Source organism: Cottoperca gobio, chromosome 4 (genome assembly GCF_900634415.1).
Source record: "Cottoperca gobio chromosome 4, fCotGob3.1, whole genome shotgun sequence".
Lineage (NCBI taxonomy): Eukaryota > Metazoa > Chordata > Actinopteri > Perciformes > Bovichtidae > Cottoperca > Cottoperca gobio.
Genome location: NC_041358.1, coordinates 26,195,902 through 26,209,524, shown reverse-complemented (window position 1 = coordinate 26,209,524; position 13,623 = coordinate 26,195,902). Strand labels below are relative to the sequence as shown.

General features: G+C 45.2%; 1 protein-coding gene across 7 annotated transcripts in view; it reads right to left on the bottom strand.

Moving 5' to 3' along the window:
- elavl4 (ELAV like neuron-specific RNA binding protein 4) overlaps positions 1-13,623 on the bottom strand; it is a 70,868-nt gene that overhangs the window by 42,086 nt on the left and 15,159 nt on the right. For 6 of the 7 annotated variants that reach the window (XM_029429319.1, XM_029429322.1, XM_029429321.1 and 3 more), the window contains one exon: positions 1,455-1,541. In XM_029429319.1, coding sequence (XP_029285179.1) covers positions 1,455-1,541 — 87 coding nt within the window. Of the gene's footprint in view, positions 1-1,454; positions 1,542-13,382; positions 13,513-13,623 lie in introns of those variants that run through there. The other variant, XM_029429325.1, reaches the window with a different exon arrangement.

The window sequence follows — 13,623 nt, the reverse complement described above, 5'->3', positions numbered from 1 at the left end:
TGGGCTTATAGCTGGTAACACGTGCAGACGCGGTGTTCAACAGAAGAATACAAGCTTAGCGTTGGACGTGGAAGGATACCTCACGGAGAAATCGTGATGCACAATTATGAAGTGAAATAAAAAGCACATAGTCGCTTAGACGTCTCAGAAAGTCTGATCTACACTTGAGTATCGCGATGTTATGATTTGACATAACACTATTGAGTTTTAATGAAGAGTCCACGTGCAGAGACTGACGGCAGCTCAGATCAGACGCTGCAGGGACTGTGCTCAATGCTCAGTTTTATGCAGTGTGTTCTTTATTCTATAACAGTTTTAGTTCTAAAAGGAAATTAAAATATCGCCTTGCTTACAGTATCGCAATATATTGAAACGTAACGCCTGTATCATGATGTCATAGCGCCAGATTATTGCCGATGCACAGCCCTGTTACGTCACAAACTACTATCTTAACCTGGTCGCTCTGTATGAGTGTAGAGCTGATGTTCATTTTAGCAATAACGTTTTTAATTAAATGAGAAAATACAAACTTTTCATTTGTCAAGTTTTTAATTCAGTATACACTGATACGTATCGTTATCGAGATATGAAGTGATCTTTATCGGGATAGAAGATTTTGGATCAGCTCAACTGTAACAACGCTGAAGCAACAGTTGCTCTAAAGCAGGGGTGTCAAACATGCGGCCCGGGGGCACAAAACCGGCCCGCCAGAGGGTCCAGTCCGGCCCGCGGGATGACTTTGCAAAGTGTAAAGATGAGTTGTTTTGATCATAAAGTAAAACACTGTTCCAGATACCTGTGACTTTCTTGCACTAAACCGAAGGGAACATGTGGAGTTGTTGTTATTTGTATGTTATCATGCTGTGATGTTACTGCTCCGGCCCACTTGAGATCACATTGTGCTGCATGTGGCCCCTGAACTAACATGCTGCTCCTAAAGCACAGATGCATGGGAGGGACATATTCATTTCTCCATGCAGTAGAAAAGGGGCAGAAAAGTCTAGTATTGAGCAACTTGAGGAAGTCTAAGTGTCGGCAAAGGAAGTAGCGCTCCATCAGAAACGCCCACAGGTGGCGCTTTGCACGAGGTAATGAAAGCTGAAAAGCACAATTGATTCGTAACAGATGCAGTTTAAATACTAAAGCATCAATATGTACATATAAATTGAGACAATCAGCTGTATTGGCTTCCTCATATATCTATATGCAGCGGATGAAGTCGTCAGCACCTGGATATTGCTTACCACTCATATCTGCACTACCCCCTGCACCCCCCCCCCCCCCTCTCCGGTACCTCCCTGCATCAACCTCTGCTCCACTTCCAACTGTCGCAGTCAGCAGCATCACCAACCAGTGCACATTTATGTAAACACAGTACAATATCAGATCACATTACTTCATGGTGGGTGTGTAAAATGGCTGGGCCGTCCATTTGGCAGCAGCGGTCTCCTTACCATCTTTGGCTGTGTCAGCAATCCTTTCTCTGCCCAGCCCTGGAGCTGTGGGAGCTCTGCCTGACGCCACTGTGTCTCTGTCGACCCCTGCGGAGCGGAGCACAGGGAGGGAGGGACGCACGGCCCACCGTCAACATCATACACTCACTTTACAAGGTTAGGGTTGCAGTGGGATTAGGGGAGTGAAGTGATGTGGAGGGGGAAAATGGCGGGTCATTATAAAAATACAGTCCTTCCACCAGTCAAACACAAAGACGGGCGGATCAGGATTCTTTCTTCGCTTGGCATGTCTGATCGAAATGAGGGATTTGTGTGTGAGGGAGAATACAATGGTTAAGATTTGAAAAACCATATGACTCATTGTTGAAACTTTAAAGACATGGGGGGGGGGGGGTAAGGTAATGATTGTTGGGTTAGTCTGTTTTAATCATTCGAGGATTGGATTAAATACAATTGCATGTGTGTGGCAGCTGCAGTGACCTTGGTAGAGTTTATAATGAGGGCTTCCCTCTTGCTCTCTGTGGGTAAACAAGCCCGTGGTAGAAGAGACAGAAATGCCACAAATGAGCAGGAAGCCTGTTCACGAGCTCTCAGAGCGGGGGGCTTAACTGCCTGCAGCTATATACGGATGCTACAAGCAGCCAATTTAGCAGGAGAGGAAGAAGAGAGGAGGGATGACCTCTGCCTTCATTTACTCCTTCAGAGAGATGAAGAGCGGGAGTGAGGGATCAGATGGGAGGGGGAAGTAAAGGCAAGGGCTGAGTAATGGGGAAGACACTTCCAATACTTCAAAGAAAGAGGGAGACAGAGGTGGGGGCGGAGAGAGTCTGTACATGTTCTGTTGTCAATGTGTCTTGTAAACTTGAGCAGGAATGCATAATGGAGGTCTAAATGAGAGTGATCTGTCAGCTTGAAAGGGAAAAAGTAGATCCAGAGGGGCAGGGAGGTCAGGGTAGGAAAGGAGGACAGGGACTATTTCTACTAGCTGACAGGAAATGGTGAATATTGGGATATTTTGGGGATGATTATTTCGAAATGTCAAGTCCAACCACCTTTGTTTTAGTCTGTGAGGACTGTTGTTTAACGGTTGTGCAAAAATATCAAATATAACTGGGGCAACTTGGTGAGAAGAATTAGTTTTTACATTTTTAATTTATGAAGCTTTTAGCTGTGTTAGGTCAACCTCACGCAGCGTGTGGGGGGCAGCTATAACCATTAGAAAGAGCCAAGAGTGGACAGCGCCAGGGATGGCTCCACCTCTGGGGATAGGTACAGTTTGCAGCCACCACACACACACACACACACACACACACACACACACACACACACACACATAGTACAGTGGACATTTATTTCATTAAGAGGGCGGAGGACAACATACTGTGTAACTGTTAACTACCCTGAAACAAGAAAACGTTCGGCAGAGGTGAAACATCAGAAAACATTTTGTCTTCACCTGCATTCATTCTGCAAAGCCGTTTAAGTTGCGGTGGGAGTGAATGGTGTGACGCAGCAAGCAGACAGTGCGGTGTAATCGTAGCATGTAGAAATGTGGTGACAGAAATGATGAAAGCAGCAAGCAGATGTACACGAGGCTCCATTTCAACAGCCGACATATAGTGCAAGAGAGCATAATGTGGGGACGAAGGAATATTACATTTCTCAGAAGTGAAAAACAAACAGTCACAGGCGTAACACACACACACACACACACACACACACACACACACACACACACTCTTCATCTCCTGCCTTGTCCTTGGGTTTACCACATGAACACCCATGTGTGTCTTCTGATAAAATCTCACGTAACACTGGAATAAGGGTGCAATGCAATTACATCCACCAACCATTGAGATGAAAAACCGCTCATGGATACTTTTTCAATTATTCAGGGAATACATTTCAGTCGGTGCTCGGATGCTGGGAAAACGTATTATATAATCAATACACTCTATAACGGCATTAATATTTGATGCCACAAAAGTGCTTCCTGTCTCCTTGGGCTCCCGGCCAATGGTGTCTGGGTACTGCAGTCTAATAGGACGAGCCTTATCCGCCTACAGCAAGGCAGGGGAGTAAACATTTGTTTTCCTCTAACAGTGAAAAAACACCAAAAGGCCGCTTTCTTTTACATTTACTGCGTTTGGATCGAGTGTGCACGCAGATGATCTCCGTCAAGCTAACATTTAGGGAGTTTGTGTTTTCTTCGCCGTCCTTTCCACCTTCGTCACTCCTCTGCTGCTCTTACACCATAAAAGCAACACTTTATATTGCTGGCCTGGTGCAGGCTTCCCTCCCCCTTCTCTTACAGAGCTTAGACAATCAATTTACCCTGACTTGGACAGGATAGATGGAGGCTGTAGAGACTGCGGAGTAGACAGTATGCTGCAGGATCTCTCCACTGATAGACACACTGCCTGGCAGCTACAAAATGGAGCAGCATGCAACCATCTGACTTGTTAGACTTGGCCTCACCATCTCGCTCCAGATGTTTTTAGAGATCTCCTAATGCCGTATGCATCTCTTTATTTATTTTTACTTGGCTTGTTAAAATGAGAAAATAGGAAGACGTACAAATGAAATCCAGTGTTAGTGTTGGACTAAATACCTTTTATAAAGATGTTGCGTCACTATTGTCGTCTTGACCGTCGATGCTTTCGCACAAATATTAACACAATGAGACTTTTGATAAGCAAGACAACACTTATTACCAGAGAGGGTATCTCGTCTCATATCATATCCATATATTTCCCAGATCCACACAAACAAATGTGACAGAAAACGTCACCGTATTCTAATTTATTGTCTGATGTACTTCAAGAATCTTCTAACGCATAGAAAACATCCAAATGTACGGACAGTTTGAGCCATGTGGCCCCTTCCTGCTCCCATAAAGCTTCCTCTCTGTCCCCCAAAGTGATCCTCAATTGGAGTTCCTATCAAACTGACTGAGATACAAAGAGATTAATACGACTTTACTATCTCAGCAGTCTCGGCCGGTGCTATTGATTCTCTCTCTCTCTCTCTCTCTCTCTCTCTCTCTCTCTCTCTCTCTCTCTCTCTCTCTCTCTCTCTCTCTCTCTCTCTCTCAGCATCTTGCGAGCTCTGAAATGTCCTGCAGGTCAGACGGATGCTGGGCCAGATCAATCAGGGAAAGTAATCTGGGACGCCTCATGCACGCAAGCACACACACACACACACACACACACACACACACACACACACACACACACAACCCCTCTGTTGCACTCTGGTCTGCCTGCCTCCAGTCTCATCGATCTGCATCTACTTTACCAAATGGATTCTTCTCTTCTTCTATCCTCCTCCGCCTCTTTCCTCTCTGTGTGACTCGGAATAATAAATGTTCCAGACGGCACGAAACGTAAGCAATTTTTCATTTAACTTTGGCTTGACTTTCCCCCCACCACCCCCCCTCCCCCCTCCTCCTTCTCTTCTTTCTCTTTTGTGATGTTTCAGTCTTCCAGTGAGATCGATGCAGTTTTCCCACACACTCCCTCGCAGCCCCCGGGTAATCGCCACATACTTGCGTAAGGTCAGAGGTCAGGAGATGACAGAATACGGCCAATTGCCGAGGGGTATGTCGGACACGATCTATAAAATAAGCTCAAGATTTATATTTGATTTATATCTATATATATATATTACATATATAGAAAAGTTAATTATGTACTGCCCAGTTTCACTTGTCTCCGAATAGGTTTTGCATATATATATATATATATATATATATATATATATATATATATATATATATATATATATATATATGTATATATATATATATATGTATATATATATATATATACATATATATATATTCATATTTACTCGGCTTATCTAAAAAGTTTTCACAAAAACTATTTCATGCTGTATTGTCAGTCAAAAGACAGGCCATCCTTCAAGCACAATGACTTAGAACCTGCAGTGCTACATTCAAATTCCCTTTCTCACACACACACACACACACACACACACACACGCTCACACACACACACACACACACACACACACACACACGCTCACACACACACGCTCACACACACACACACACGCTCACACACACACACACACACACACACACACACACACACACATGCTCACACACACACACACACACACACACACACACACACACACACACACACACACACACACACACACCACCATCTCCTTTGCTAAGCCAAACTGGAGGCGGAACTGGAGTCATTTGTCCACTGGCTGAATCCCAACTCTGCACCAACACATGCAGAAAATTGGTGAGCATCTTGACTCTGGAGATGACACTTCAATTTGTGCAGCTCCAGTGACTGGTGCTCTGCAGTTCCTCTCTTGTGGGTGTGTGAGATCAGCTGGACACCGGCCTAGCTGTTTGGCTGCAGCCCGCAGCACGGGGACTGGGCCTTGGAATCGAAGGCCTGGCCTCGCCTGTCAGTGAAAGTCCCTCAGCCCCGGCCCTAGCCCGGCCTCTCAGGTCCTCATCACAGTTCCCCTAGTTTCCCTTATGTGCCAGAAACAGTCTCTCGCTTGATGCCCCTGACCCCTATTCCTCTATCCAATCCTCAGCTGCAAGTCAACGCGGCGCCATCATTCCAACAGCAATCTTCCCTTGAACAGCATCAAATCCCCATCAACAGCTCGCCAGCCTTTGTTCCACTTCTAGCTGCTGCAGCCAGCATCTCGGCTCCCAGCTCAGTCAAATCAGCAAGATGTCTCTGCTGTGCACGGCTGTCTGTCCTGCTGTAATCCCTGGGTGTGATGGATGGGAGCGATCACTGTCGAAGCCCTTAGCGTGGACATTTTAGTGGATTAAAGAGGCTAAATCAGCATCTCATCCCCCTGCATGGAATTCTATCCTTAAACAATGTCTACAGCAAAAGCACTACCAGCACTACTCTGGATCCGTCTGAGTCAGCACCGTGTGTCAGGAGCGAGGACTCCACCTCCACAAGTAGCTGGCAGGTGAATGCGGCCACGCACCTGTGCAGGCAACCAGCCATTTTAGTGAAGCCGTCTCCTATATTTAGCAAAATACACTAAAATACAGCAGCGTGTACGTAAACAAACATGTGCAAACATGCACACAGATTCAGACTCAACACCGCTGCTGCGCCCACCTGCATGTATCAGGTCAGAAATAAGCAATTCAGCAGTGTCATGCTAATGCAACCACCTAGGAAATACATTCCTGGCCTGCTCAAGTCGAGTCAGGCTTGTTATATGTATACAAAACGGCCTTGAAGAACAAGATAACTGGTGAAAGCAACTTCCCCAAAAGAGGCCTCTAAGAATATTCTCCCTGAGCACCTACACAAGAAACCTGTACACTCCTCTGACTGTACTCAAGTTTCTGTATAATTCACAGCAGGAATTCTAATTAAAACTGCTTTGAGGCTGGAAGGGGTAATATTGGCTTTGTTGAACAGGTATTTAAAAAGCTATAAACAGCCTGGAGGTGTACGATAAGAACAAAACCCACAGCGCTGCACTTCCACTGAGAACAAGGCAGAGAAGAACACTGGCCGGCTGCTAAGAGAGGCAGAGCTCCTCCTAATCTAATCGCTGTTTCCCCCCATCAACTGCATCTGTGTGTGTGTGTGTGTGTGTGTGTGTGTGTGTGTGTGTGTGTGTGTGTGTGTGTCTTGCCGCAAAAGCATAGAGCTAAATCACATAGACACACACCGACCGTTGTACTGGAAAATTCATCCCACAGCCTCGGGTACAGTGGGAGGGTGTGGCTGAGTGTACGTCTGTGTGTGTGTGTGTGTGTGTGTGTGTGTGTGTGTGTGTGTGTGTGTGTGTGTGTGTGTGTGTGTGCGTGTGCCTTGCTAATCTGGTTATTGATTCAGCTCTGAACCGGAGCTCATATAATCAAATAGCTGCAAGGGAGAAGACAGCCGTCCGTCATCTGTGTTAAAGAGTAAACAGTCTGATGGAGGCCGTGAATAACTGGAACCTACATGTAGAAGTAGAGCAGGTTACGACTTCCTCTGCCAAATATCTTCCTATGCTGCGTAACATTATGCAATATCAAAGTCTTAGATATAGTTATAAGCTTCGTGTCAGCTTGTAGGGCGACGAGAGGCTATATGGATTATTAACATTATCATACGTGCATTATTAACACGATATCAATATTTCATTGTGTTAGCGTAAACACCGGTGTATCGATGCATTAATCTCCCTGCAACACAGACTTCTTTGTGCTTTCTGAATATGCTGCCACTGCACTAGCTAAACTATTTCCACCACTTTCCAAATGCTGACATTTTGCTTTGTATTAGTAATTACACAATCAATTTGGAGTTTGACAAGAGAATTTATCGTGAGCCCATCTTCGTTGAAAATCTAATCTCTCTGACGTGAGATCGGCGCAACGTCTTCTGCTGCAGCAGGAAGAGAGGACAGTGAAACACAAAAGCCTAAATGTATACCGTCGCAGCTAACAGACGAGCCCCGCCGGCACACCAGCTAAACCATTAAGTGTGGCGTGCATTCAAACGAGCAGATTAATCCCCCCTACTGCTGTACAGTGCAGAGTAATTGAAAATGCCCACAGGAGACTATCTTTGCACATATACTGGAGCATGCCAGGGAAGTAACGTATAGAAGGCGGTGGCTGATTGCCATAGACAATTCTGCAACTGCGTTTATAGTCTGACAGCGTGAGCCGTGCAGCCCAGAGATAGCACGCATCTATCTCTCGTTTCCTCTCTGCCTTTCTTTTCTTTCTTGCTTTTTCTCCATCTAGCTCGCAACATCATCTTGACAGGTGATGTTCATGCCTGCTGCTGACGTTCATCCGTCTCGATCAGTATATCACATTCCCTCCATTCCCCTCTAGTTATACTGTGTAGGAAGCACGGCCTTCCCGTGGATTGGAAGGTAATGCGATGTGCATTGACTGTGAGAATCCATATTCCATACGTTGGGACAAACGTCTCCATTATCAGAATGACTATCTCAAACTGTGGCCTGATGAATGCTAGTGGGTGTAGCTGCTTGGCTAACTGTGGTCTCCCGTGTGCTACGTCAAAACCAAACCTCTGAAGAAGAGACGCGGTCAGGTTTTATGTACCTCCTTTCCTTTTCTCTTGATAATTCATGAGGAGCTTCTCATTTAGAAGGCTGTCAGCTCCTGTATTACCATCTTTTTGAGCCATTGACAACATCTGACTTGCAGACGGACCTTCTACATCCCCTCTCCTCCCGCTGTGGGACTTTCCAGCGTCTCGTTGTACCGCATAGAGCAAGATCATCCTTTTTGTTTTGTCCCTGCGTTAGCGTAGATAGTGATGACATAAGGCTGGCGAGAGGCTGTCGTGTGGGATGCTGTTCGGAGGTCCTAATGTGTCTATTATCAACCACAATGGTGCTATTTTATAGAATGTTCAGTTGCATGTTCAATCTATAATTCATCCGGCTACAGAAATGTATAAATGTTTAATATGTCAGAGGCGTTGAGGACTGTCGAAAGCATGACCTTGAAACGTCCTTTAAAACATCACACAGCAACAGCGCTGGGGCCAGTTAAACTGCCAAAGCCAAACAACAGGCAACACACACACACACGCACACGCACACGCACACACACACACACACACACACACACACACACACACACACAGAGTCTGTCTGCCTGCCGCTGCTTTCTGTTCTCTCTCTTTTTTTTTTCCTGGGATGCAAAATGCAGATGAGACGAGCGAGCCGCTTGTGCACAGTCTCAGGAGAAACTGCCACTCAAATCCAAACATCTGTATGAATACCAAAACACACACAGTACAGTGGAGGATGAGAGAGAGAGAGAGAGAGAGAGAGAGAGAGAGAGAGAGAGAGAGAGCAGTAAAGTAGCTAAGAAAGCCAGTGTTCCTCTCTCCTTCTGTATCTTTGACTGAACAAAGAGCTATATACACATGAATACCTCCTTCCTCCCACTGTATTTTCCATCGGGATATTTATTCTGAAAAGCAGCGATGCACAACAAGGGCTCGGTCCTGTGTTTGCTAGTGGGCTGAGGCGCTAACACTCCCCAGCTGATTATGTGTCTGTGTGTAGCAGTTTGAGCTGCTGCCAAAGGAATTAGGTCTAGTATTTGTGAATGCTGCTCCCCTCGCAGCAGAATGCCGTGCCTCTCACATTTCTAGCTTCTTTTTTCTTTTAAAGAGAGAGGAGAAAACATTTTAAATAAATGAAGGAAATCGCTGTGGAAGCCTATTAAATTTTCAACGTGACCGTTTTGTGAGTCTTCATGTGTGTTTAGGCATCACACAAAAGGAATATTTAAAAACCAAAGCGTGCTAATTGGGACAGAGATTGTTACAGCAGCTTCTTATTCAAACAGGCTTTTGGCTCATTAACTGCTTCCATCCAGCTTTTGTTTAAAGAAAAGTGGAAAAGACATTTAAAGACAATCAAATATTTTTGCAATATTTATACACAGACAATGTAGCACCGAAATACTGATCGACTGCACGATGCACGCACACACAATATGCCAATGCAAAACCTCTTAACTCAATTAAGAGCAAGACAAAAGCGTCCTTTGTCTTCTTCAGTATCTCGTGTCTTGTCACACACACATCACGTCTTTACTTTGTAGTAGCAGCTACATTCGTCATGGGAGCGTCATGGACTTTATACATGAGAATAATTCAATTATTGTTCTTAAAAATGGAGTATCAGCACTTTTTGCAGGGGTTTTGTTTATAGCATGAATTTAAAAACTACTTCAAACACTTTGTGAATGGAGGAAGGACCTGACGTCCTTCAGGGGAACATTTTAATTTGAAATTAAGTTGAATACTGTTGTGAGTTTCCACTTAGACAAGAGGAAAGAAGAGATGCTACCAAAGAACTTTGACTTTGACATACTGTACCCTCTCTCTGAAGGATCCTGAACCTCAGTACTAAGTGGGGGCAAAGTTAAAGCAGGAAACATGTAATTACAGCTGATTGGTGTCTATTTGTGACCGATGATGTTGCACACACCTGACTGGCCATTTCCCTGCAGCTATAGAGGGGACACAGACAGTGTGATACACACACTCGCAGATTAAACATGTGCTGTGTGTGGCCCCCACATGCATGTTAATTAACTACACACGTGAGCTCTACCACCAAAACACAATGTGACAATTTGACAGCTCACCATAATGTAGTTAATTACTGCAGATGTGATGAACTGCAACCTCTGAGTGTTAAAAAGTGATCAAACGAGATTAACGACAGCACATCAATGACGACACACACGTAGCGTGAGAATGCTCAAGGCGCTCTCGATAGCTAATGTGGAGAAACAACGCACAACCAGCCGCCGACGGCGAGTCAAACCCACAAGGTGCTTTTCTCACCTGCACCAAAAAGGATGTTTTTTTATGCTGCTCAGTAAAACACACCTCGAGGACTGATCACATTACCCACGCACCATTTAGAAAACTGGTGCAAACTGGGCCCAAGGTTAGCTTTAAGGAAGTAAAAACAGGATGCTTAGATTCTGTTATTCCACGATGAGTCCGGGAGCTTCTGCTCATTTGTAAACTGTCGCAAACGGTTAAGGAACGATCGAGTGTTGCTACATGTTTTAAGATAAAGACGAGTCAGAAACAAGCAGTTTCAGAAACACCTGTGCACTTAGTGCTCGGGTTGATCATAACTAGCACCGTGCACAACAGGTAAAGGTCTCAACATCTTCATACATGATGACACACACACACACACACACACACACACACACACACACACTGACGGTGAATCCTGAAGAACTCATGTTTGAGCATTGGAAGAAGATAAAGAGCCAATTGTTCCTGCGTCTGATCCACTTCTCCTTCTCTCTCACACTCTATCTGTTTGCTTGGTGTCTAATCAGGCTCAAGTTAACCGTGTCACTCTGCATCTGGACACACGTCAGTCGCCCATCTGATGCGCACACACACACACACAGATAACACACACATACAAAACACATCACAAGCTATCACGTGATTAAATTGATCAAATAATATTTAATTGACTTTTTTTTATGTGTTAGCTCATCATTCATCATTTTTGACTTGATGTCTGTGACTGAACTCTTCCTCAGACCTTTAATCACCACATATCCGAGCACCTTTCCTTATCTTGTGTTCCTCTGATCTTCAGTTACATTTAAATCACTAAGCACACACTCGGCCGGTGCACTGTAGCTAATAAATTCCTCACACACCCCACCTTATTAGCATTGATGTGTAACCTTGGAGCTCATGGTGTTCTGCCTGAGGGTAATAGAGCCACTGTATGTGTGTGTGTGTGTGTGTGTGTGTGTGTGTGTGTGTGTGTGTGTGTGTGTGTGTGTGTGTGTGTGTGTGTGTGTGTGTGTGTGATTCTATGGCCTGCCTCTAGCCCAGGACCCCCACGGGTTCCCATCAGGAGGTTTTATGGTGCAATCTCACATCTAATGCCTCCCATACTGATTAACATTCAACTTTTTCACTCCCTCTACCACCGTTCATTTTTGTATTCGCCTTTCATGTTCATTTTCTTCCCCCCTCTGTAAATATTAATACTAGCCCAATCTGTATAAACAGCATACACTCTTTCTCTGGGTTCACGCCCATCTTCTCACATGTCAATCATCTGCACACATACACGAGGCCGCTAGCCGTGAGTGTCCAGGGAGACGGCGCGCCAGCTAGCGTTACTAGCCACAGTCACCAAACAAGGGAGTCGCCTTCCTTTCAATTAGCATTTTGATTGCATCCAATGGAAAGAAGCCAGCATGCAAACAATCAAACATTTACTTGCCGACAAATGAATAATGTCCACTGTTCTCCGTGCAAACACAAAAGTGAGTCAGTCCACTTTGTGCATGGGGAGATTTTGAAAACGGATGGATGCATTGAGAATGCAAAATAATGGTGTTTGACTATAGTGGTGACGCAGGATCGGCAATGCAATTAAACTCTGTCTTTTATGACAGGAGGTGGAAAATATGGCCGCTGGGTTTTTGTTAGTGAACCTCTTCACTCTGTCTCTTGGATGTGATGGATGGATGCAAAGTTAAAGTGAGTCTCAGGAAGCTGCACAAAGCAGATTACTTTATAGGTTATAAGGATTTCGCTCATGTCAACGCCCACTCGCACAGCCACACACGCCATGTTCACACACACTCGTACGAGCAACGGGTTAAAAGCTGAGAGCGTGCACAGCATTACAATCTATTGTAATCCAGGCATGAGTGTAACTCCGACACACCTACTCCATCTTTCTCCCGCTCTGGCACAACTTATGGACAACACAAACTTGCACTGTGTACACGAGCAGCATGACGGATAACATGACTATACTCGTATAATTAACAGGCACTACTTTGCATACATGAATATCAAATCCACAGAAAGTCCAGTTACCCTTCCATCTTACAGTACATTCAGCATCAACAATGTGCATGCAATCTGTGCTGCAGTACTATACGCAGGTAAATATTTCAGAGTGGTGCAAAGGCAGGAAAAGGGGGGGACACCTACAGCCCTGGCTTCAACATAAAATGGGTGCTGTTCCCCGATTTAACCCTTCCCTCCCTTTGCTCCTCTCCCCATCCTTCCTTCCCTCCACTCCTGCCTCCTCACCTCTCCTACTAGCATGATATCTGGCTCTGTCCCTCAATCCGCCTCCCTCCGTTCCTCACCCTGTTCACAAACCTCGTCAGTCTTAACCCCCTGTTGTATCCTTCCTCCCCGTATGAAGGAACTCAACATTCTGCACAGCAAATAGTTTAATAGTATCGCTGCGTTGCCTGTGCTGAAAGAAGTGGGTGATAGTATATCCACAACCACAACCTGCTCTAGCCGTTGTAGGCTGCCCAACATGAAACGCTGGTTAACAATGTACAGTGGATCATAGTGGCAGGCTGCCTGTAGCCTTCTTCCTTACCATCTTAAACCCATTCCACTCCATTTGGGAGACGCCGGCCGTTGTCTCACGCTCTCTCTCTCTCCTCACACAACAGCAAAGAAAATCCCCTACTCTCTCTCACTCTCTGTCTCACTCTCCTCTGACACTGTCTGCTTATTTGTTCTCACTCTGCCTCTGTTCGTGTTTCTGCCTGAGTCTCAGCGGCGAGCAGGGAGCAGCATACTAGAGGCGTACAGAGCAAGCATCCCCTTCTTCCACA